General features: G+C 33.5%; 1 protein-coding gene across 2 annotated transcripts; it reads left to right on the top strand.

The window, feature by feature from the left end:
• The first annotated feature begins 174 nt into the window (after positions 1 to 174).
• Positions 175 to 27,282, top strand: LOC102803736 (ADAM 17-like protease). Of its 2 annotated transcripts, none has more exons than XM_006820988.3 (21): positions 175 to 332; positions 5,008 to 5,271; positions 6,079 to 6,167; positions 6,718 to 6,815; positions 8,705 to 8,808; positions 9,216 to 9,346; positions 9,877 to 9,963; positions 10,277 to 10,372; positions 11,282 to 11,417; positions 12,836 to 12,943; positions 13,672 to 13,796; positions 14,755 to 14,824; positions 15,599 to 15,731; positions 16,483 to 16,647; positions 17,115 to 17,188; positions 17,865 to 18,007; positions 18,849 to 18,927; positions 19,235 to 19,323; positions 19,991 to 20,044; positions 21,158 to 21,230; positions 26,106 to 27,282. In XM_006820988.3, exons 1-21 carry the CDS (start codon positions 281 to 283, stop codon positions 26,132 to 26,134), a joined length of 2,199 nt encoding a protein of 732 aa, XP_006821051.3. In that variant the 5' UTR covers positions 175 to 280; the 3' UTR covers positions 26,135 to 27,282. The 2 variants fall into 2 exon arrangements, with proteins under 2 accessions (XP_006821051.3, XP_085363985.1); XM_085507859.1 differs by lacking the exon at positions 26,106 to 27,282 and adding an exon at positions 23,530 to 24,611.

The raw sequence follows: 27,282 nt of genomic DNA, 5'->3' as shown, positions 1-27,282 counted from the left end.
CAATAATTAATTCATACAAGTATAATATAATTTAATATATAACAATCAGCAAAATTATATTTAGTAGATTATGCAGAATACTAATAGTGATATTTATAGTGTCATCTTCATTAGTTTGAAACCTAGTTGGGAACGAGCCTGTCAGTCGCTGTGCGACTTGGGAAGGGTATTCCCCAGAATTCAGAACCGAAAATGGATAATATTAGATAACATCATACCAATTGTTTGCTCGCTGATAATACACAGTTTCAATCGACCTTCTGTGAAAAAGCGAATCAAAATGCTGAAACTACTACTTTTATTTACATTTGCCAACGTACAAGGAATAACAGGTGTGTTCTTATGTTGCAATTGTTTTGAGGGCGTCGTCTGCATCACGAAAACTGAAACGTCAACTTGTTACTGTTACTGTTAGGCGTATTTCACAGTTAGCGGTAGCTGCAGATCTGGATTTCGCTAGTGTATGGTTTTGGCGTTTTCTGTTGCATCGATAGTCTGATTCGTTCGTCTATTTGTAATCGCGAAAACAGACACCAGCGAAATCCAAGGCTACAGAACTGCAGTTAAGTTAGAGTTTATGCTCAGTAGCACAAGTCTATATGTAAAGATGACGTAACTCGAATGATGAACCAGTTTTTGACTCCCATGTGCGAAGCACATAATGGGAGTCTTTGCAGTTAGTGCGTATGGGTGTGTGTGTGTGTGTGTGTATGTGTGTATGTGTGTCCGACTGGTCCACTGCTATCTCAAGAATCATACATCGGTTTTTGATGAAACTTGGTGCATAGATGCTCTGGACCAATGCGCAGATTTGATTAGGTTTTGGTAAAAATCCATGCTTGTTAATTACCTAATTTGCATGATAATTAGCTAATTTTTAGCTGTTCTATGACTGTTCCACTGATATCTAAAGAACCACTCATTGGATTTTGATGAAACTTGGCACATAGATCCTCTGAACATATGCGCAGATTTTATTAGTTTTTGGTAAAAAGCCATGCATATTAATTACCTAATTTGCATGATAATTAGCTGATTTTTAGCTGTTCCATGATTGTTCCACTGATATCTAAACAACCACTCATTGGATTTTGATGAAACTTTGTATATACATGCTCTGAACTAATGCTAGGTTTTGATTAGTTTTTGGTAATAATCCGTGGATACTAATTACCTAATTTGCATAATGATTAGTCAATTTTCGGTTTTTCCACTGATATCTCAAGTACTAATCATCACATTTCAATGAAACTTGGTACATAGATGTCATGACACTGCACAGACCTGATAGTTTTTATGGTAATATCAGTACATATTAATTACCTAATTTGCATAACTAATTAATTTTCAGCATTTGATATATGTAGTGGGCATTACATTTCATTGAAACTTGGTACTTACATACTCAAGGACTATCCAGAGATTGATTGTTTCCAATAAATATTTGTGCATATTAATCACCTAATTTGCATAATTAGTTAATTTTCAGCTTTTCCACGGGTATCTCAAGTACTAATCATCACATTTCAATGAATCTAGAATTATGCAGACCAAATTAGTTTCCGGTAAATATTTGTGCATATTAATCACCTAATTTGCATAATTAACCAACTTTCACACTGATATCTCAGGTACTAAACATCACATATCAATGAATGTACATGGATGCTGTAGGACAATAGGCAGACCTGGATAATTGTGGGTTAAAATCTGTACATATTAATTACCTAATTTGCATAATTAACCAATTTTAAGCTTTCACACTGATATCTAAAGTACTAATTATTCCATTTCAATGAAACTTAGTACAAAGATGCTCTAGGGCAATGTACAAACCTAATTAGTTTGGGGTAAAAATCTGTTCATATTAATTCCCTAATAAGCATAATAATTCATAATTTGTTGGTTCTTGGAAACATAGATTTTCTGTTACATTGCGCAGACCTCATTAGTTTTACACTCAAATCTATTCATATTAATTTTCTGATTTGCATAATTAGTTTTCAGCTAAGTAATTTTGAATTATATTTAATGTGTCTCCAATACTCTCTCAGCACATGGGAGTTCTTTGTAAGCTTTCTTTGATTGAAGAACTGTGGTTGAACCACAGGCGCTCGGTACGTTTCTTGGATGATAAAAAAGGACCTAAAGTGGGATCGGCATTGTTAGTCAGTCGCCGGTACATTCGCCTACTACTCATATAATAACACAAGGTAGGAAAGCGTTGACACCATGACATCACAATTTCCCTAAAATAACACGACTTTCGAAATTATATTTCGATCCGCTTCACACAACTCAAGCATGATATTGGTAGAAACTATCGATCGACTTATATTACCTTTATTCAAACTAAAACGAGTTAAATCCTGTGAAAATCAAAACACCGGAGCAAAAGGACAAAACACTCTCCGCGGATATTTTGAAGCAGCGACCCGAGCATGAGCACTTCCCAAACATGTACGTGCATACTGCGTCATCAAAAAATCGATGCAGATGTTTTTTGTATTGCGAACTATAAGCGAATTTTTTTTTTTCAGGAAACTTCAATTCCAAAATACAACATATAATGATACAACATACAGCATTACAATATTTAAATTTTGAGACTATGCGTAGAGTGTTTTGTCCTTTTGCCATGGTGTTTTGATTTTCACAGGATTTAACCCGTTTTAGTTCGAATAAAGTAATATAACTCGATCGATAGTTTCTATCGATATCATGCTTGAGTTGTGTGAAGGGGATCGAAATATAATTTCGAAAATAGCATTATTTTCGGGAAATTGCGATGTCGTGGTGTCAACGCTTTTCTACCTTGTGTTATTATATGAGTGGTAGGCGAATGTACCGGCGACTGACTAATAATGCCGATCCCACTTTAGGTCATTTTTTATTATCCAAAAAACGTTTCGAGTGCCTGTTGTTGAACTAAGGAACAAATTTACTTGTATACATGTTAAACAATTTACATACCTGACAAATTACATGGGGAAATTAAGTCTGGTATACATATAGACTGTAGTATAATATATACAGAATATTCAATGCGTGACTGTAATATTATATTTATATTAAACTTGTATAGTAATTTAAACAAAAGAGTTGAGGGACACACTGAAGTGATCTAACTTTGTGGTAACCGTTTTGTGTGTGTGTGTCACCGTTTTCTTGTTTCACATCTGCACATATGCACATAACAGCAAAAATGTTAAATTGTAACATATTTTAAGAAACAAAATCACATACAAGGAGGCCGACTGACAGTAAGTCACACCAACAGTATCCACTTTCACCCAATACACAAGTAGCAACTGCATCAGCTGCTCCAACATTCGTCTGTTACATGTCCAAAATGTACCGATTAGCACACAATTTACATGGTCTTTTATGTCACAAGATCAAGGATATTTGGCATCAATCCCCCTTTTTTATCCCACTTATCACTCATTCTATTCTGTATAACCTCATTTTCGTCTACCAATTACATTCTAAATAATTTATTACCATCTCAATTGGTAAAATGAATAGTCTATTACTCTGATGAGTCTAAATCATGCCCTCAACCTACCACTGTTTTGTCACTTCAGGTGATACCCACAGTCCAGGTACTACCCTTGGATTGGCCTTGGTCTGTTGTCCCCAGTCTTGGACTTTTAGCCCTAGTTTTAGGTTTCCTTGAATATTCTTGATCTGTTAGCTATAGTTTTGACAACACCACAGCATATGCCCAGCAGCCTAGTTAAAAATCAGGCTTGCGTCAAGCAAGAGTCTTGTATTCTTGATGTTTTTCATCACACTACTTCAGTCATTAAAGTGAAAGTCAAGGTTGTCAGCATATTTCCAGATGAAAGAGCTCCTCAAATGATTTATCCATGAATTGAAAAATACTGATACAAACAAGTTCAAATTTTGATGATTTCATACTTTACCCATAATTCTTTGCTGAATAATAATGATAGTGGATTATGTAATCTTGAGAATGAAAAGTAACATCTGAAGAATGAAAATAGACCATTTTCCGTACACTGCGAGAATCACGCGTTATGCGTGAAATCGAACGTAAAAACAGGACAAACAAAGGTCATAGCGTCGTAGTGGCGTCAAACATCGCGTGAGATTCGACAAACGCGAAAGTATTTTGGGAAACATTTCCATGTCAATAATGTGCTGTACACATTTGATGATGGGCAATTTCGATTAAGTGAGGATATTCGAATGCAATATTCCTCTGTCAAAGATCGGCTGGTCAATGTGCGCTACGAAATAAAGAAATTTGAGTTCAAAATCAAATCGTTTGATTTTTGCGGCAGACGTTCGACGCGCGTCTTTCATGCATCTCGCGAGATCTCGCAGTTGTACGGAAAATCACCTATTGCGTTCCCCTGCATTTGTGGAACACTTTCATCTGGGAGCATTGTGTTGTTAGCCTGGATTTCCCCTTAAGTTTATTTTGCATAAACACATACAATGTAGTTGTATGGGAATTAAATTACAGAGATATTGTTTTATCCATTTTGATACTAAACACATTTTGTATCTTGTGTATGTTCACACAAGATGTTTACATCTGGGAGATTTGGGGTTAGAACATTGCCTGCTGAATTCTACCACAGATAGCCAAAATGTATGGGAAAAACAGTGTCAGCAGACAAACGTAGGCAAATGTCTGATTTGGCCAGGCATGTTTTAGGACTTATTGCCAGCATTAGTCTTGCATGACCTATTATAAGGTTGTCAAAATGTGTCTCATTCAAATATCTGCTAATTTGATGATGTAAGGGCATTCATGAGGTCTTCTGTGATTCCCTGGTAAATTTTAACTGTGAAACTGGTGTTTGCTGCTTTAATTGTAACCACTTGAACTGTAAAGTTCTAAGCCTTACAATCAAGACCCAGGGGTCTGCCTTAGTTTTGAAAACTGCTGGTAACAAATTTTTAGTATTCAATGAATAGAATTTACAAATTTTTTTCTCTAATATCTTTTTTCTTTCCTGTGTTTATCATCAGGTTCCTTGCATGATGCATTGCATTATTTCGAAACTCTTCATCTTAGTCAGGTCACACACCAAATGGTCAGAAGAGATGCTGATACTGCTCTCCGAGATGTAAAACAAATTTCTTTCTCAGTGCTTGGGAGAGACTTCAATCTACACCTATTTCCAACAAAAGGCATTTTATCTTCTGACTTTAAGGCGTATTCAGTAAAAGGGGATGGTCGTAAAGATGAGCATATCGTCAAAAAAGATTTACTTTATCATGGTTATACAACTGGTAAGTACATTTACAGATGTCAATCAGTGGTTAGCCAGTTTTATAGGTGTTAGCCCCACAGCAGTATACATTATTACTGGGTAGTTCTAAACAGCTGCAGTGTCATTCCAGAAAAACAGCATAGTGTTATGGCTATTTTTTTATAACACATGCATATTTTAATTACAATATGGGTGTCTCCATTCTATGATGCTCTGGAAGAGAACCTGGAGCTATAGATCTCCCTGGAACATGTGATTTTTCAAACCTCTTTCTTTCTTTTTAATACTTTCTTTGCATTTTGGATAAAAGTTACTGTAATCTCCTATAAGTAAAATTTCAATTAAATTAAATCCATTTAGATAACAACAATAGAACATTTTACACAGAAGAGGATGACCCAGACTACATTTTTTTTTTTGAGGTGGACCTGATTAAATGGATAATTTTTTTTTTTTTTTTTCCTGATATTTGTGTCTGTTGTTTCCCTGTGGAGTTTGTGACTTAGAACCGAGTAAAATTGCTGAAAGCATCAAAATAGTGAAATTTAATGTGAGTGAAAATAAATGGTTTTACAGTAAATGTACATATTATGATGTCTCTGTCAAGATTGCGCTCATCTTGCCCAAACCACTGATTTAGTATGGTTCAGTAACTCAGATGATATTTTAATAACAAGGTCTGATTAAATTAGTGATACATGCTGATGAATATTAAGACAAGTTTGATAGCCTGAGGTATGCAGATACTTGTATATTTCAGTATATTATAATTTACTGAATATACCAACACAATACACAATCAATGCATGTTTCTTTTTTGTTTCAGATGAACAAAACTCCTATGCCAAAGTAATGATTGAGAAAGATGGTTTAACAGCTTCGATAAAAACACCAGATGATGTTTACATTATTGAGGTGAGTAATTTAATGTTCAGTGGGTCCTCTAATAAGACTGATTGTGTAAGTAATTGGGTTCCAAATATGAAGTCAGGTCTGCTTGTTAACTGCTGGGAAAATATTAAAGAAAAAATCAACACTGTATATGTGGCTATAGTAAGATATTTTTCAAGATAACTTTTTCAATGTATGATTTTCTATTACATGTAAGTCAATGACGCCTAAGAACATAAATGATTGCATCACAACAAATCTCCTGGGTCATGTGTTATATTGGCTTTAATTTATTTATTTACTTGGAAAGTTAACTTTCGAAAATAAATTATTAACTGATGTACCTTAGATATGAAACGGCTGAAACCGCTAAAAATATCAGTCCGCAATAAATTATTGAAATTGTTCATGCACCTCACATTTAATTATATTCATGCGACAGTGCGGTAGACGAAACACAGGGGTAAAAAAATGATCAGTTTAGATCATGCTGCAATGCAAGTTTAGTTGACAGAGGTCTTGCATATTATATCTACCGGTATATACTTGTGACGATTATAAATTTATTTCACAGCCATCCTGGAGGCATGTACCAGAACCACATGACTTTCATATGATTGCATACAAAGGTTCAGACATGAAGTATAATTTTACTAAAGATGGACAATCAAGGTAAGAAACCATTATTTACCAAATTGCCCTCATTTTGTTTCAGCCAAATACATATGTTATCTTTTATTATTCTGTGCAGCTCAGCACCCATTGTTAAAAGGGAAAGTCAATGCTAACAACATAATACTTCCAGATAAAAGAGCTCGGCAAACATGCAATTTACAGTTTTTTAATATCGCTTTTTATTCTCTAGATATTCAACTTTTCATCAATTTATGTAGTCCGCCATCTTAATTCTTTAGCAAAGGATTATGGGTAGAATATGATATCATAGAATCTGTTGTCAGAAATTGAGAAAATGATTTCATCTATAACTTCAAAAGTTGAACTTCAAATTGGCTGAAAGATTAGAACATGGTAGCATACATGTACTGGTGCCAAACATGCTTATAAAATAGTTGTCATGGAAACAGAAATGAAAATATTTAATTTTATGTTTTTATACCAAATGCTCAAATTTCCTTATATTGTATAGAAATTACCAATGTGAGTAGGTTATGTAGGTGATATATTACCTGTTGAACACAAAAAGGGGAAAATAATGATTTTTATTTTTTTAACATTTTTGGCAATATCTTCACTTTATGTGTATTTGTAACATTCTAATTTCCATGACTATAATTATATGCACAACGAAAATTTGAACTAATTCGTATCAGTATTTCTCATGTTATAGATGAAATCATTTTCTCAATTTCTGACAACAGATTCTATGATGTCAAACTTTACCCATAATAATCTTTTGCTTGAGAATCAAAATCGACTACATAATACTGATGAAAAGTTGAATATCTAGAGAATGAAAAGTGATATAAAAAAACTGTAAATTGCATTCTCCCACATTTGTGGAGCTTTTTCTTGAGGGGTCATTATGTTGTTTGGCTTGATGTTTCCTTTAATCTCTAAGTATCAACTAAACATGCTGAATCAGTCTCTGCCACAAGTGAATTTAAATATTTGAATATTGTATTAATGCACGAGTATGGAAAGTGATACTGACAAACAGTAGAAAGAAGAACGCATCATTATGACCTCCCTTAAACAGAAAATAATTCTGATTGTTTAGATAGATTTACATTGCTAATCGCACTCATGAATTTCCTACCCTGTTGTATTCAAGAGCTTACCTACATTTTATGTTTTCATGATTATTTGTCACACTAGCTAAAATTCAGCTTGAAGAAATATTTAATTAAATACTGTGAAATACTTTATTTTAGCTGGAATTAATTTTCGCTGAAAAAGCTTTTTGTTTTGTATGGAATTTATTTTCTCTGATTTTTTTAGGAAAAAAAGTATATTCACTGGATTTTATTTTCACTGATGCATTTCTTCAGCGTAAATAGCGAAAATAAATTCCAAGCGGAAATAAAGTATTCTACAGTACGTGATACATAAATGAAATACAAAACTACAAGTGGTATAGCTAGCGTATTTGAGGAAATGTGTCATCCCTTGGATTGAGGTGTAATATGTTGCCTGTGGCAATAATTCTTAACTTACGCCACCAAAAGCAGTAATCAGTTGAGACTTGGAGAGTACCCCATTGTATGCATGTGTAGCATCAACAATCAAGCTACATGAAGTGTGTTACTGCCTTTTGTTTTCATTTTTATCCATGCTATTATTTTATAGTGAGAAATATTCATTGTTTGATTTTAGCAGATTTGGTGTTGCAGGAATATTAACTAGGTTTAATTAAATTCACTGGTTTGTCTGGAAAACAATAGACTATTTTGTTAACTTTCATAATTTTCATATTTTTCCATGGGTTTCAATTTTGCTATCGGTGTAATAAGTGAAAGTAAAACCGAGGTAATATACAGTATGTCACAGACACAGAAAAGGGTGAACTCTGGTTTAAAACTGTTTAATTTGTTTTATTCTAGCTTTTGTGGTCATGGTCACCATTTACCAAAAGAGCTACAGCAAGATTTGGAGAATTACAGACAATCTTGGAAATATTCTCCCAATGCTTATTCCAATGTCACAGGTATACATCATGTGCTTTGATACTTGGTATGTATGTATCGGTGAGAATTTGTAGAAAAAATGATGAGAATTTGATTGGTGAGTGTTTTGATTCTTGCCAATGATGATGAGAATTTAAAATTTCACCAATAAATTTTATTGAATAATATCAATCATTTTTCCTGAAACTGAGAGAAAGTGTTCGCTTCTCACTCTTTCTATAATAATAATGATAATATTTAATAAGCCTTCGGAACGGCAACAAGAGCAAACAAAAGAGGTTTAAGAAAAGAGAAAAATCATACATAACTGAGACTGAATAAAAATTGAATTTGAAAATAAATCTCATGGTCTTGCAGTTTTTACCATTACCGGTAGTGTGGTGCTCAGTTCAGATAGGTCTCACATCAACTATGTTCACTTTAACAGATCAAAAGAAACACAGTAGGTCAAAAAGAAGAATCCCAAGCAAAAATATTTGTCAACTGTTGTTGGTAGCTGATTATAGATTTTTTGAAACAATGGGTCGCGGTGAGGAAGAAAATACTGTCAATTATATGGTTAGTGTTTCTTTCTATAAATAGATTAGAGAATTTAATCTATATATAATCCCACAATATCCACTTAGTTTGATGCCAGCAGATAAGTGATAGCGACCAGAATTATAATTTCAGTTGTAGGTTACTAAAATCTTAACTATCAGTGTCTGCTGATGTCAAATTAAGAGAAATTAATATCATATTATAATTTATCAATTCTTCAGCATTTTTGCTGGGAAAGGATTGACCAGCTTTTGTTATTAGTCCAAGAAAATTGTTCAGCTTGTTTTCTCTTCATTTATGACATTTGGCTCAATTCAATTAGGAAATTTTTAAATTTAAATCATTTTTTTTTAATAATTGAACTCAAGAAAATAAACACATCAACTTGCCAATATTGTTCACCTTATTTTGTACGGTAGTTATTAAAGCGTATAGAAACCAAGAACTTCTCAATATTCTGGTAGTATGTGCAAATGAAAAAAAGTGCTGAAGTGCTGTAGTGTTTGTTATCAACTGTGGATTATTTATTTTGTGTTTTATTTTTGCAGATAAGTCTGGTAAATCGAGTTAAGACAATTTACAAGGATACTTATTGGGCTGGTGACTTAATAGGATTAAGTTTTGAAATTAAAGAGGTGAGCTAACTGTCCAATATGTGTATTTGTTCTGATTTCCTTGCTGGCTACAATTTATGAATTTTACATATTACATTTTATGACCCACCTGCATTTGTGTTTATTTCAGTCAACTGAAAACTACTTCATTTTCGCTGTCGGGGTGAATCAGTGAAAATAAAATTCAGCATATATACCTTTTTTTCCCATATTTTACATTCATTTTGAGCCAAGTACTAATCGCTGTTTTCTTGGGTGGGGGTGGAGGCCACAGTACGGTACTTGAGTAGTAGTTCCTACATGTATTTGTCATTATATCATGCTTCGTTTTCAGATATTGGTTCATACGGAGGCCACATTCGTAACCAAAGATCAACGCCACTATAATGAACGCAAATCCAATCCATGGGATGTGTCAGATTTACTTGAGGTAAATTAACTGTACATCATCAGTTACTTACTTGTGTATATGGTGTACAAATTGCAGACACTGGGATGATATCACACAGCTATCTTATGTGATTCCAAACATGAATTTGTACAAAATGCACTATATGTATAATTATATAACCATTGATTTGTGCTCATCAAAAAAAGATAAGACCCAATAATAGCATACAGCTGTCAATATACTCCTCTGTCCTCTATGTTAGTTTTCTCACAAACTTGATTTATTTAATCATTTAACATCTATTTGAATGAATAAAAATGAATACACAGTGCACACACAAACAACAAATTGAATGGCTAAGCTAAGAAGCTAAAGCCTGCATGGCTGTCTGATCGTCAGATACAATTCTAAAATAGTATGAAATTTAATGTCCTTGAACAATGGTGACCAAAATCTATGTGTAAGCTTGAAGTTAACAAATTTTAACAGACTTGTATATGCTGGATATCCAACTTAACAAATGCACTTATATTAATCTCTGATGCCTCAAAAGTGTGCTTAATTTCATGACAATGAACTATTGCACGCAAATAGGTTATTCCCGTTTTGAACAAATTTATTCATAAGATAACTTTATTGACATAATTCTCTCTATAGAAGATGAACATAGTCAAGTAAAATAGAAAAGTAAAAGGATAATAAAATTTAAAAGAACATAAAAGTAAAAAAAAAGTAAAAGTAACAAATTAAGAGCAACGGACAAACTAGTATTAAATTACTGAATAGTACAGAATCAAGTGGTTTACTATTATTAGTTAATACACCTCTGTTTGTATTATAAACACACCAAGATTAAGGTGGCATTTTGTCATAATGTAAATAAATTTATCAGAATGATTCAAAAAGGGAAAATTAGGATTATCCTTTTGTAATCTATTGTGTTTACAGGTATTCAGTGTACACGACTATTCAGATGTGTGTCTTGCTCATCTTTTTACATATCAAGATTTCAGTAACGGTGTCCTAGGGTTGGCATACATTGCAACTGCTAGAAGTTATGCTGTTGGTGGCATCTGCTCCGATCGTAAGTTTTTTCTTCATGTTTTTATTATTACTCACTATCTGTATATGTTGGAAATAAATCCTTCCACTACACTTTGATAATTTAAAAGTTGCATTGTCGATTAAGTAATTCAGGCAGTGAACAAATTCAAAAGTTACAGTGTTCTTGAGTTATCTGTGTTAGATCATGACAACTCAACTCCTTATAGTTTCAGGGAAGACTATTCCATAATTTGAAACCTGTCTGTTAGACTAGACACAATTTAGTTTCTAAGATTTCGTTGAAAAAGGTACAAGATTTAATTTTTTTCCCTTAAATAGTTTTAATTCTCTCTTGTCATAGACTTGCATACAGTCACTTGTTTATTTGTTGTTGTTTTCTCAATAAAAATAAAATGTTGTGGGAGTGTAAAGGACGAAAGCAGAGTTGCCACTGCAAAAAACAACCTGACTTTCGCAGCCTGAGTAACTTGACTTTCGTCATTTACACTCCCACAACATTTTATTTTTATTGAGAAAACAACAACAAATAAACAAGCGACTTTATGCAAGTCTACTCTTATCAGTGCATCTACTGTTTCCCTGATCTATGTAACCATTGTATTTTGAAAAGTAGATGCAATGGCTGGAGAAAGGAGCTTAATTTGAAAGGCAAAACAAGTCTGTTTCATTCGGTAATTTAAATGTGATGAACTACATGTACATGTACATACATGTGTTACAAACGCATTATAACAAAAATTTGTTATATAATGAAAACTTGTGTATTTCTTGTTCACCATTTACATACTTATAATTCTGCATCTGATGAAGTGAAATTTATACTTATAATAGGCAGTAATGACAAAAAACTTAATTAAAAAAAATTAATTAACTACATTTATACTGCCAATAAAATAACGATAAGAGTTACTTTCAAACTAGATATTTTAATTCATTATGAAATTCATGTTAACCATTCATTTCTTTTGCATTTTCTGTTGACATTTAAGCTGTTTTCTAATCAAAAGTCAGCTTGGATTTTCAGTTGTAAGACATGACAAAACAAACGCAACGCAACGCGCAATGCAATAAAATTAATGAAACACGTTGTGACAGTCTCACCAGCCTCTTTCACTTGCGCAATATGATTATGCTATTTCCCAACACATTTAAATTGAATACATTGAAAAAGAAAAAACACCGCAAGAAAAATATAAATCATCCTTATAATTAACTCAACGAGAATGCAGCATTGATCACTGTAAAAGTAAACAAATTCAAACCAGCTATGGAATGTCAAACTTTACGGTGATAATGTATTCAGTGATCATGTATTCTATCATATAACACAATAACGTGTTAAAAAATGAGTACCGGTATTGACTGACCACTGGATTTATATAGTGTCTGGCAGATACCAGTATACATCAATGTCAGTCATTGTATCACCTTTTTCAGCTTATTATTCAAGCTCTGGTAAACTATTTTTAAATACTGGTCTGACAACAACACTCAACTGGGGGCGACGAATCCTGACACGAGAGGCTGATCTTGTCACTGCACACGGTGAGTAAACTGCATGAAAGTGTTCACAAGGATACAAAATGCGTGGTATAGAGAACCTTTGCAAAGAAAACTTGCATATTGACTATCATTTGAATTTTATAGTCACCACATTCTAGATTTTCATACACTCATTCATTGAGTTATGGTTTGATACATCATTTCATGGTTCTTCTACTCAGTGTAGTTTGCACAGTTTATTGTGCTTGTTCGCTTCTTTTTACTGTAAAATGACTAATTTTCACTGGGTTTAAATTCGCTGATTTACCATTTCAGGCATATTCAGTGGGTTTTAATTTAGCACATTTTCCAGTCAGCGAAATAAGCAAAATTAAAACCCAGTGAATAATTAACCTCTTTACAGTGTTTAATCTTACTTATTGGATATACATGTTTAACCTTTTCACCACCAGTTCCCTTTTTTCATCACAAATTCGCAAAATAGTCTTTTTTATTGTCTGCACTTAAAATTTCCTTCAGATTGGGACAAAAATAGCCAAATTTTTTGAGTAAAAACTGATAAGTGACACAAATTTTGTATGTTGGCTCCAAAATTAGAGCTCATTTCCAGAAATATTGGAGAATATAAACAAAAAAGTGCAGAATAATTATGGCGAGGAATTCTGGTGGTGAAGAGGTGAACTTATGTCTTTTACTAATGTATTTACATCACCAAATATGTCACACACTGTTCAGAAACACCAATATAACACTATATATCATTTTTATAGAACTTGGTCATAATTTTGGCAGTGAGCATGATCCAGATACCAAGGAATGTTCACCTGATGATGTCGATGGTGGTAAATACATCATGTATCCTGCTGCAGTCAGTGGCCTTTTTGACAACAACAAGGTAAGTAAAAACAATCATATGGTGGTAAATACATCATGTACCATGCTGCAGTCAGTGGCCTTTTTGACAACAACAAGGTAAGTAAAAACAATCATATGGTGGTAAATACATCATGTACCATGCTGCAGTCAGTGGCCTTTTTGACAACAACAAGGTAAGTAAAAACAATCATATGGTGGTAAATACATCATGTACCATGCTGCAGTCAGTGGCCTTTTTGACAACAACAAGGTAAGTAAAAACAATCATATGGTGGTAAATACATCATGTATCCTGCTGCAGTCAGTGGCCTTTTTGACAACAACAAGGTAAGTAAAAACAATCATATGATGGTAAATACATCATGTATCCTGCTGCAGTCAGTGGCCTTTTTGACAACAACAAGGTAAGTAAAAACAATCATATGGTGGTAAATACATCATGTACCATGCTGCAGTCAGTGGCCTTTTTGACAACAACAAGGTTAGTAAAAACAATCATATGATGGTAAATACATCATGTACCATGCTGCAGTCAGTGGCCTTTTTGACAACAACAAGGTAAGTAAAAACAATCATATGATGGTAAATACATCATGTACCATGCTGCAGTCAGTGGCTTCTTTGATAACAACAAGGTAAGTGAAAACAATCATATGGTGGTAAATACATCATGTACCCTGCTGCAGTCAGTGGTCTCTTTGATAACAACAAGGTAAGTACAATACATAGTCAAATTAGTGAAGGGAAGTACTTGTGTATGCGTATGGAACATGCAACACAGGTACAACAGAGAGTAGAGAAAATGTGATTATTTTTATTATTACTTTATTTTTTCATATTTTTCTCTAAAACTTGGATAGAGGTGAATTAGCCTGTTGAATTCAAACTAGCATTGAAATAAATGGAGAAATGTTTCAGCATTATTCTTGACAGTTGATATCTTTGACTTACATGATGTTGTCTTTCATCTTTTACAGTTGTTTTCGCCATGCAGTCAGAGATTTGTTGGTCCAGTGTTGGAGTCAAAAATAAACAAGTGTTTTACCTGTAAGTAAGTTGTTTTTAATCACCTGGGCTTGGTAAAGTGATTAGTATTGCATAGGAATGGTTATAGATTCAATTCTTACTGCTGACTATTCACTCATCAGGCAGTATAAAAGAGAGTATAGTTTGCCATATTTTTTACAAGCATATCTCCCCATATTGCATATATACCAAAATAGCATTTATTCTTATTTAAATATGATTGTTTGACTATACTCAATCTGATTGCTGTATAATACGTTGTTAAGAGGTTTCAAAAACATCTTTCATATGTAGGTTCATGGCTGCCCATGGTTTGACCGAACCCCCATACAAAGTAGTTCACTCAATCTGTTCTCAACTTTTTTTATTTCGGCATTCCCATGATGCATCCTTGGGAGGGAAAGATGTATAATAATAAGATTATTAATACAGATAGGTTTGACAATTAATGCTATACGTTTTGTATGTCTGTCAAACTGGGGATTCCTATTTTCAAGGTATAGTTTGTAATTATACAATGAATCGCCATACGAAGTGGAAAGCTTATCCCAACAAAATTAAACAAAATATATTTACTGATGCAGTTTTGCAGGCGTGGTGTATTACACGTGTGCATTTAGTTGAATGGAGCACTCTCCTCAATGGTTTGATCTAACCAGTTTTAATAAAGTAACAATCTTGAGACAGGCATAGCAATCAAGTCAGAAACTTAGCTAGAAATGTTGCTGTTTTTGTGTCGAGATGGTACTGACAGTAATAGTTGGTATGTTTCATCTTGTTTTATTGTCATTTCAGATCCTTCTGGCGCATTTTGTGGTAATTTTCAAGTGGAAGCTGGCGAGGAATGTGATGCTGGACTTGTTGGCCTGGAAACGGATCAACATAATTGTTGTTCTAGTGATTGCTATCTGAAAAATGTTCAGTGTAGGTCAGTATTTTGAAATTAATTGTTGTTTTAGGGACGAGCCCTATCAGTTACTAGTATTTATAAGTCTTCTCATGAAAATTCTCAGTATTCTAAAAATATTCATTATGGCCCATTTCCTAAAGGAATACTAAGAAATCCAATCCTCGGGGGCGGACATCCCGGCATTTTCACCGCATGGCAACCCGCAACGGTGAAAACAAAGGCCCAAAACTCGCAGAAAACGATACTTTGGGGTGATTGTTGAGACTCCTCTGAACAGTGCAACAAGATTAGCCCTACGTGTTTAACCAAAATCCTATAAGAATACCAAAATCCTATAAGAATACCATGAGGATTTCTTAGATACTATTTGGATTCCTATAAAAATACTATTTGATTCATATTATTGTGTGCAGACATTTTCACCACCTGGCAACCATCACGATGAAAACAAAGACCTAAAACATTCAGAAAACTGTATTTTGTGCTAGTTGTTGACTTTCCTGAACAGTGTAAATAGATTACCCCTACATGTGCAACATGTATAAATTTAGTCTTTCAGGATTGTCTCAAACGGTAGTTGAGTTCTTGACTTCTGTCGGCGTTCCCCAGCTGCTCGTCCTAGCAACATAGAACGTTCTGTGACTAGCTCCGTCCCTGAGAATAAAAATTCTGTTGGATTCATTCAGGATTTCTATAAAAATACTATTTGATTCCTTCATTGTATACCATTTAATAGCAAGGTTATAACAGCTACTCTATGCTTTTTTAGTGATGCCAACTCGGAGTGTTGTGTTGAGTGTTCCTTTGCCACAGCTGGAATGGATTGCAGAGTGAGTGATGATATAGGTTGTATAGCTACTGCACAGTGTACAGGAAATAGTGATGTCTGCCCTGAATCACAGCCGAAGGCAAATCATTCTGATTGTGTGGATGAGTAAGTAACTTTATAGCACTGACAGCAATGATTGTTTGATTTCTTTGATTGGAAATACCAACAAGTATATTAACCTTTTCACCACCAGACTTTCTTGCCCAATTTTTTCTTGTATTCTCCAATATTTCTGGAAATAAACACTCATTTTGGATCTGACAGACAAAATAGAATCAATTTTCAGTTTTTATTCAAAAAATTTGGCCATTTTTTGTCCCAATATTATGAAGGAAAGTGCTGACTATAAACAGGACTATTTTGTGAAATTGTGACGAAAAGAGGGAACTGGTGGTGAAAAGGATTAGGGAAAAGCCTTGAAAATTCTCTTAGATCTGTCAGCAACGATATGAAATTGATCACCATGGATTGAACTTTATAGTTCTGTCAGCCATAATGGTTTTGTGACTTTCATAATTCTGTCAGCCATGACAGTCTTGTGACTTATTGTAATTGTTTCTATTTTTTTATAGTGGGAAATGTTATGGAGGTAGATGTTATACATTCTGTGAGACCAAGCACATGTTGCCTTGCATGTGCCCGCAAGGTTAGTGATACATGCTTCATTGTAATAATGTAATTTTCTGATATCTTGGATATCGATCAATTTTCATGCATGAATTCACCAAAATGTATGTTATTAGTTTGCTGTATTGTTAATAAAGGGAATGATATATGAAGGAAAAATGTTTGTATCATCACCATATACTGTAAAATGGTTAATTATTCACTGGGTTTTAATTTGGCTTATTTCGCTGACTGGAAAATGCGCTAAATTAAAACCCAGTGAATATGTAAAATTTAGCATAAAACATATTATCTAAATGACGAAACCGTGAATTTAAAACCCACTGAATATGCCTGAAATGGTAAATCAGTGAAATTTAAACCCAGTGAAAATTAGTCATTTTACAGTATAACTTAGTTTATTGTGGTTGCAATGAGTCATACAATATCTATCTGATCATCTTCAATTACAAAATTCAGATGACAGATTCACAATGTATTATGTTTTAGGTAATCCAGTCTATTTAGTATGATGATAGTCTCAAATTACTAATTACCAATACTGACACTCTGAGTATAAAGATTATGTTTGGTACTTTGATCTTCAGTTCTAGCACTTTTCAGTTCTCGCACCCACATTGGCCAATTCAAGACATCTATCTATTCTATTATTTTCCCTGACATTATAATAAATCATATTTCATTTTATTTGCTAGAATCGGAATCTTGTTATCGATGTTGTCACGAACCTGGGTCTGATTCAGTGTTGGATTGCAATATATATACAGATGACGAAGATTTTAAGCATCCATTTAAACTGCCTGATGGCCAACCATGTGGACATGGCTTCTGTCAAAATGTGAGCACCAAGCATTGTGCATGACCCCAAAAGATCACACATCCTGGTACTTTCTTGAAAACAAATTCAACAACAATGAGAATTTCTTCATGAAATAATATAAAAATATATAACATTGAAAATCATTGATGTTATTAAAATGCCAGGATGTTGGTCATTTTAGAAAATTACATTTACCGTACTGAATGTTTGCAAGAAAGAGCGGAGGGGTCGCAATTTTAAAGTTTATAGTTGTTTGGCTCCCAGATAAATATTACAAAAGTATGTATAGATAGAAAGATTTTATTCTATAATTTCACTTGTTGTTTCTGTGAATGAAAAACATTTAAACACATCAATCAACTTGTTTGACATAAAAGCTGTTTTAGTAAAATATCTGCCTGAAACTGCATATTTCAAGTGACCAGAAGTGAATTTTTATTCAATCCCTTTTTTCACACATGGTAACTGTAGCAACCAGAGAATTATAAGAAAATCTGCTATGGTTCAGTTTCAAACAAAATGTATTTTGGTTTTACTTGTATCCTTGTCTTAACGAGCAGTTGATTAGTGTAGGATATTACTGAAACTTGCCGTAAAAAGAAGGGACTGTGGAAGGCTGTCTTTTATATTTATATATAAAGTCTAAATGAAAAAATAAATGTAACCAGAGGAACACTTTAAAAAAAAAAGTGTGGATAGCTGCTCAAATTTTGAGCATAAACAAATATTATACAGTACAAGGATTGCTGCCAAGGTATATCCCCCTCGTTTGCCCTGCACGTGTCCGGACAGTCCCACGCATATCCGCACGTTTATTAGTAGAACCCAATTAATGATGTATACTTCAATCAACATTCAGGGTTATTGTGAAAAATCTACTCAAGATGTGGTGAAGCGATTATGGTCAATAATAGAAGATATCAATATCAATAAAATTGGTGAGTTTCAAGCCTAAAATTTCTTGTGTTTAAGTTGGCTGGAACGAACCAGTTCAATTGTATATGTGAAATTGACCTTTTACTGAGTAATACCAGCCAATGTTTAAACAATGTTTAGGACATGGGGACTTTTGTTCCATGTCATCCATGCATCCGTCAGACATGGTTTGACCAATTTTATTCAAGGCCGGTTTCAAGGGGAAACAACGTACTTTGACATATGCATGTCAACCATTAATTTATAAAGCTAATATGATTTTTTTTACTAATAGTGATATTAATGTATCCATCCCTTCCTCTCTAACAGTGAAGTTTATGGAAGATAACATTGTTGGTACAATTATAATATTATCTCTACTGATCTGGGTTCCATGCAGTTGTCTGGTCCACTATGTTGTAAGTATACTATATTAAGGGCGAGATTCCGGCTCCGATAGTTGGGCCCTGATGCATATACACGATTGGGGCATGTCGGGGCTCAACCCTATCGGAGTTCAACCCAAGAACTTGGCTCTAGACGTATACAAAGCCATTTTTGCTGGCTCAAGCCATAGCAAATGTAGCAAATGTTCACATTATTTTGAGTCAATATTTTCAGTTTATTATCTCTGAGTAAATACAGTAATCTCTCTCTCACGCCACAGTAAGTCACGGTTTCAGCCAAGTCGCGGGTAGTTGGATGGCTCCAAAAATTTTACTGACTCGAGGTGTCAATAGGGGTATGAAGTCGTGACTTTACGTACTTCTCGGTCATTCCCCTTTGATAAAGCTCCATAAAACTCGCTGCAAGGATTTGAATCAATGCAGACATGCAGACGCTGTTATGTTGTCTAATAATAAAAACATACTATAAATAAACCCATGTTTGTAAACCAGTATGTGCTTTTTATCCATTTTCAATGCATAAACACCCCACCCCTTTCATGAGATCCCTCGGTAAGTCACGACCCTCGATAAGTCACAGTTTTTGCTTGGTTCCTGACACCTGTGACTTAGTGAGGGGGTCACTGTATTATTTTTCTCTGGCACATGACTGTATTCTTTGTTTTTTTCTTTTTGCTAGGATAAGAAAAGAGATGAAGAAGCAGTGGATATAAACAACTGGCTCCATCCAACCGTAGGTTATGCTTTATTTTATAGTGGGTTTGCTACCAGTAGGACAGAATATGCTCACTTTTTTGCAAACAACTTGTATGCAGCGCTTGGTCTTAACCTTGCTGAAGTCAAAATATATTTCTGTTGTATATTAATTGTTGTGAATGCTTCAAGATTGATGATTTTCTCTAAAGTAGCGCATTAATTAATCCATACTACTGTACACATTGCCTTTTGTATTATGTACTTTTTCCCATGTACATTGTTGTAATTCCATTCTCCTTCCTTGAAATCCCATTATATTATATTGATTTTTGGTTCATGATTGGGTATTACAGTGCTTCTTATTTTGTGTTTATGATATTGATAATCTTATCAACGAAAAGTGCATTTTATGTCACATTCTTTTTCCTTATTATAATTAACTCTTGGTAAAAATATACTATACTGTAATTTGCAATCTTGCAAAATTATTTATTTCGATTTCTATTAAGACTATGAATACCAACTACTGGTATCAATTCAAATATATCAGTGTAGCCAGATAATACCTATTCTCGGGGGCGGAGCTACGTCACAGACGTTCCACGTTGCGAAGACGCGCACCACTGTACCATGCATTTCTATGGGCTCTGTGCGCGCTGCTGTGGAACGCCGGTCGAGCCGGTGAAAATTCGAAAAAACAACACCAACTCAACTTTGAAGTAATCCCGAACAATCAAATTTATATATGTTACACACGTAGGGCTAATCTTGTTACACTGTTCAGAGAAGTCTCAACAATCATCCCAAAGTACCGTTTTCTGCGAGTTTTTGGCCTTTGTTTTCACCGCGAGGGTTGCCAGGCGGTAGAAAATGCCCGGATGTCCGCCCCAAGGATTTACAAATACTACCTTAAAGGTCATTTTTCATCTGAATCTGAAAGTTGGTCAATGTTTTTTTTGAAAATACATATGTCCATCAGGTTTAAAATTAATGACCACAAAATACATAAAAACTTGAAAATGTTGTGCCAAGGATGTAAAATTTAAATATTTTATATTGTATAACTTACAATCATGATATCAATGCATTGAGTGTATACCAATCAACTTATGTTTTTCATCATATTGTTATTTTCCAATTTGTTTGCTAGAATCGCGTATTGATACGACCAGAAGATGAGAAAAACATCCAGAAGCACAAACCACCAACTAGAACAGGACAAGGTGTAGTACAAAAAGAAACGTATCTTTAGCATGCAGCTTGCATTGTAATAGCATGCTTTACCGTATTTGTAGTTTTGTTTATAATTTCTACAATAACCACGTAATGTAACAAACTTTAATAGTGTTTTAAGTAATGCAATCAGGTATTCAAATTGCTGTGAATTAATTATAATTTCAGCATTAATTTTAAATAATGACACAATGGCAAATATGCTGCATTAGTTTTTAAGTAGGAAAATTTGCTTGCAGCAATTGTACAAATCAGGCTCCATGAGCCAATGAAGCCATTTTGGATTGGTTGCTATAGTACTGAACATGCTCAATAACTAAGTGATGCCATTTTGGATTGGTTGCTATAGTACTGAACATGTTCAATAACTAAGTGAAGCCATTTTGGATTGATTGCTATAGTACTGAACATGTTCAATGACTTGGTGGAGCCATTTTGGATTGGTTGCTATAGTACTGAAAATGTTCTATGACTTGGTGGAGCCATTTTGGATTGGTTACTATAGTACTGAAAATGTTCTATGACTTGGTGGAGTTATTTTGGATTGGTTGCTATAGTACTGAACATGCTCTATGATTTGATGAAGTCATTTTGGATTGGTTGCTATAGTACTGAACATGTTCAATAACTTGGTGATTCCATTTTGGATTACCAGAATGGAAGTGGCCAATTTTCACTATTCATTCCAATTGTCAGGTTACTGACTTTGTACAAATGCATTATACATTTCTGTAATTTAAAAATTAGAAATGATTTGTACACGCCATATTTGCACTTTCTGTATTCACGTTTTAATGCTCACAATCTGCAGCTAAATGCCGTCCTTGCTTTACAATGTAATGAAGTAGTGTCTAGTAAGTATCCACCTGTATTTTGTGTCGGGGATTGTCAAGAAGGTGAGAGTGGGTCGCATAATTTATTTCTGGGTTGATAAATGTAATCTTTGTCTCTCTGTTATCTTAACTAATTCGCACCTGTAGATTAAATAACCTTTCTTATAATTATGGAACAATAATGAAATAATGTGAAATAGATCACAAGGTGTGCAAATGAAACTAATGATTTAAGAAATCAACTGTAATGTGCTTTTGATAAGTACTAAAACAAACTATGTCACAAATCTGTTTTATTTTTACCTACTTACTATTTGTCACAATTAAAAAACCTTAGAAATAATTAAAAGAGGCATTCATTACATACTGTTTTAAAATGTTTCTGGTGCTTAATAAATTTACAAGATTTAGGATGAACAAAATGAACAACACTTTGAAGTTCTACTATCAACAACATTTTGTTTAAAACTTTTGATGTTTCAGTAATAAATGGTACAATACATCTGCATTGCATTGGATTCACCTGTGATTGACTTGTCAGAATCCTCATCGAGTCACCAAATCAAACACTAGGTTCTCTGCTTAATGATTCAGAAGTATATATTTCAAAACCAATATTCAATGACAATGACTAGTCTGAAAATGAAATGCACACCACACATTTGAGTTGATTTCTTTATAGTCAATATTGGGTTCCTTCCTTTCAAATTTATAGGACGACTATTTCACTCATGTTACCACAGTTTCTGAGCGAACTTTAAACATTGAACAATATGTACTTCCTCAATCTGATTAAAAATTTTCTTCTTTTTTTTTTGAATTTTTTATATTTTTTGTTAATTTTGTTTATTTATTACTATTTTTGGTTTTACTTAGTGTTAGGGGGACCCCAAAGCAAAATTTGAAGAGCAATGAATGATGGGTTTAATTGTTATAAATGAATAACTAATCAATGAATGGTATCATACGCTCTGTTTTCGATTAGTATAACCTTCAAATGCCATAACTTTCAGTTTCAATTTCTGGTCAGATTACTTTAAATAATTTTAAGACTTTTAAATCTTAAAATTGGAAAGCCTTTCATCTAAGCTTTGCTTAAAATACAAATTTAAGGCATCAGACAGGTTAAATTTAGTTCCAACAACAATTTACAATTTATTGCTACCGGTAGTTATTGTATGCTATAGCTAAATTATAAACCATATAGCATGATACATTCCCCTCCTCATTTAATACTTTTGTAGTATAATTTGTAACTATTGCTAGTACCAGTACCAGTAGTAAAATTCTCTGTCAGCTTATATAATATTAATGTAGTCAAATTCTGCTGCACCACCACATAGTTTTACTCACTTAGAAGCATTATTGCAAAGTATCTTTACACAGGTTTATATAGTTTAGTGGTGAACTATTTTTTTTAATCAATACAATAACAGCAGTATGTTTTATTTGACAGGATTCAAATGGTCATCTTGAAATTATGAAAGCCAAGAAATTAAATTTTCAGATAAAAATGGTCAAATTTTTACAATTTTTATTAATGAAAACTAGAACTAGAATTTTTTTTTATAAAAGTATAGAGAACACATCAATCAGATGAGATTACATAATTTATGTTTAGTACTTATTTTCTTCACCATGTTGAGAATATAGAATCAGGATGCAGCTGTCGCTGTTGTTGTCGTTAACATTTTCCTGTGGTCACAATCATTTTTATCACATGCTTTTATACATGCATAATATATTTTTAATTACTCGGATAATAAATGTTGTTTTTTGTCAGCTTTCTTTGAGTCATAGAACACCTTAGTGTCACAAGAATGCAATACATATAAATTTATGGATTTTGGAATTATGTATGTATGTGAAGATACAATGCAAAAACACATTTTTTTTTCAACTTTGTAAGCCTACCAACTCTAATGGTATTTTTTTTATATTTGTATATTACCAAAAAAATTATGACACTTTGTAATTAATAATGATAGTGATTGATTACGCACGACTATCTTTGAAAGAATTATGTCTGAACACTAATTGCTTAACAAACACTATTGTCAAAGGAGACTTTTTTGAGGTAGGGGAGTTTATGTTGGCTGTTTATTACTCAACATTTGTAGTGGTCGCAATAACTGGTATGACGGATGATATTTTATGTTAAAAGTTGTCAATGTTTTTCTAATCCATGACCACATTGTAATAACTCGTGTATTTGTAATTTGTGTTCTTGTATTTTGTTTTTTATTTATTATATACTCCAGATCCTTGAGTTATAGAAAATCTTTGGAGTATACTTTTATCTGCATTTGTTTATTTCTAAGTGTATATGTATTATATTGTCACATGTAGAAATGTCTAGAAAGCTAGAAATGTATTTGAAATTGTCTATAAATTATTCTTAATTGATAAATAGAAAAGCTGTTCTGTCATATTTAAAACGGCAACAACTGGTACCCCTTTTTTTAGTGAAAGTGCATCTTATACATGTACTAGTATACCAAAATTCCAGATGCATATTAAACTGCTTGTTTACATGTTGCTTTTGTACTTGTGCAATATTCATAATATCTTATGGTGTCTTCATTGTTCAAGTTCAAGCAATATCTGAAAATAAAGCATTCATGGATGGCACTTTGTGTGTGCTTTTCATGTAGGCCCGGGGGGGGCTACTTCCACATTAAGTGGGTAAGGGTGTGAAGCCCATCTCTCGAAAACCATACTCACTTCTAAACCATTTTTTTTCTATTTATATACCCACTTCTAAACACATGTGTTTTCAGGGAAAAAAAAACACCCAGCTCACAACTTTCGCAACCAGTGAGCGCATCCGGGCGATGCATTTTATTCAGCCTTTTCCAGTATTTGGCTTTGAATATAAGGATCTGTGAAAAAGTAAATAAATGGCTACCCACTTCTAAACAAAATAACGTGAAATGACACCCCAGTCGGGCGGCACATACCCATATTGCAATTTTATGGAAGTAGCTTGTGCTTGTATAACATTATATTTTTAGCTCCGCTGTCGACTTTGTCGAGCGGAGCTTATCATATGAGTGATTGTCCGTCGTCGTCCGTGTCAATGTTTTACTTTTTCGACTTCTTCTTGAAAACTACAAGCCTGAATGCTTTGATACTTGGTGTATATGTACCTTGGGTAGACCTCTCTTAGGTTTGTTCATTTCATGTTGATATCTTCAATTCTCTAATTTTGGTGAATATTTTTGTCATTTTTGGTAAAAAGTGATATTTTCGACTTCTTGTTAAAAACCGCAAGTCCGATTGCTTTGATATTACATATATAGGTACTACATGTGGACCTTTCTCAGATTTGTTCATTTTGTGATGATATCTTCAGTTCTCTAATTTTGGTGAATATTTTTGTCATTTTTGGTAAAATGTGATATTTTCGACTTCTTGTTAAAAACTGTAAGTCCGATTGCTTTGATACTATTCATATTGTTCATTTTCTAATGATGTCTTCAGTTCTTTAATTGAAATGTGCATTGCTAACAGCGGAGCTATCTCAGCCGATAGGCTGCTTGTTATTTTATTTATTAATCCTTTATTTCAGGCCAAAAAGTCCCATATACAATGTATAGATATACATATTTTCTCTATTAGCAGCACATGGGGTGAATGATAGGTGTTTTATTCTATGATCAAAATAAGTCGTATTGTAAAGATTCATCGTAAAATGAATACAATTTTTGGTTTATGTGCAATTTGGAGCTGTGATTCTAATAGAACAAATATGGTAATATCTATCTATACATGTGAATATATATATACAGCATACATAATACATGTACATACAGTGTTGCAATAACAAAACTACTCTCACACATTCACATTCATCACAATTTCTTGTGCATGACTTGTGTGTGCACTCGGCAGAAGCTGATGTGATTAGAGTGTGACTGCATTAAGCCTTGATGTGTGTGTAAATTAACAGAATGATGAAGTTAGCTAACTCCATTTTATTGTCTTTAATTTTCTCAAATTGGTATTTTTTGCATATATTTATATTAACAGATGAGATAGTATTCCGATTTGAGATGTGAGAATTATCCAGAAAAGAAAATTACAGTATTGTATGTATAGGGAAAAATGAATTCAAAGTCTTATTATTTTTTTAGTTGTGTTAAATATTGTTTACAGTTGGCTTTTGCTTAACCTGTCGTGGATTTTTGCATTTATTGCCCTCACATCGCCAAATGTAGCTCAAAATCCACCCACGAGACTTTATTATTTAAATGATCTTTATAGACAGGTGGTCTTTATATAACAGTTGGATTTTTTATAGATCACCAGCTTGTAAAGTTGTCCAGAAAATAATGAGATGATACTGTCACAACAAAAACGCATTTATTTGAGTTGCTCAAATTCAAAAATATTTTATTTGAGGAAATCAAAAATTCTTTTCATAAACAGAATGGTAATTACAAGTTTGGTCTCTAAACAAAGGAGAATCTACAAATGTAGATGAACAATGAACAAACATTCTTTTCTAAACAAACACACTCGTCTGCAACACGGTGTACATATATGGAAATCTGCAACCTGTTACCCAACACGGGTAAAAGATTAAACACGTGGCAGGAAGCAAACGCACATATACACAATATATGCCAATTTCGCCCATATGATTCGTCACAAGTCATTCATGCCACATGTTTATTCGTCCCGCATCACACTAGCAATACGCTAGCTAATCCGTCAATTGTCCAATCAAATTATTCTTATTTCAAGATTATAGTGTGATTAATTAATGTTTTGAAAAGTGGTAATCATCGCAAAAGTTGTTTAATGCTGGAAATATCCATATGTGTATATTGTTGTAATGACATGTCTTGTTGCCATTATATAAAAGAAGTCATCCTGGACAAGATCGTAAGGCTAACCAATGAAGGCAATGGGACGAATCTCTATCAGGACGAATCGACTTGTGGAACGATTGTGAATTGGAACAAAATGACTGTAAATCATGATGTATACACACTTCCAGGAGCCATTCTTTGTACAGATTTATTCCATGTATTTGCTGATTCTGTTCTAGAAGCGAGAAAATATCTTTTTTTGGGGGGGGGAGCATGTCCCGTTCTTTCTGATTTCACGATATGATATCGGGCAAATACTATTCTTCTTCAAGTGCACTGTAACGTAAATGTAATTAGTTGAATAAAACTGACGTCAATGTAAACATGAGCAA

This window comes from Saccoglossus kowalevskii, chromosome 14, assembly GCF_978046115.1.
Source record: "Saccoglossus kowalevskii chromosome 14, keSacKowa6.1, whole genome shotgun sequence".
Classification (NCBI taxonomy): domain Eukaryota; kingdom Metazoa; phylum Hemichordata; class Enteropneusta; family Harrimaniidae; genus Saccoglossus; species Saccoglossus kowalevskii.
Note: the sequence above shows the minus strand (reverse complement) of the source record. Positions and strands in the feature narration are given on the sequence as shown.

Bases quoted from the DNA above. Each gene is read 5' to 3' on its own strand.
- LOC102803736 (XM_006820988.3), top strand. From the start codon at position 281: ATGCTGAAACTACTACTTTTATTTACATTTGCCAACGTACAAGGAATA. The intron at 333-5,007 runs GTGTGTTCTTAT...GTTTATCATCAG, and splicing joins CAACGTACAAGGAATAACAG to GTTCCTTGCATGATGCATTG. The intron at 18,928-19,234 runs GTGAGTTTCAAG...CCTCTCTAACAG, and splicing joins TATCAATATCAATAAAATTG to TGAAGTTTATGGAAGATAAC.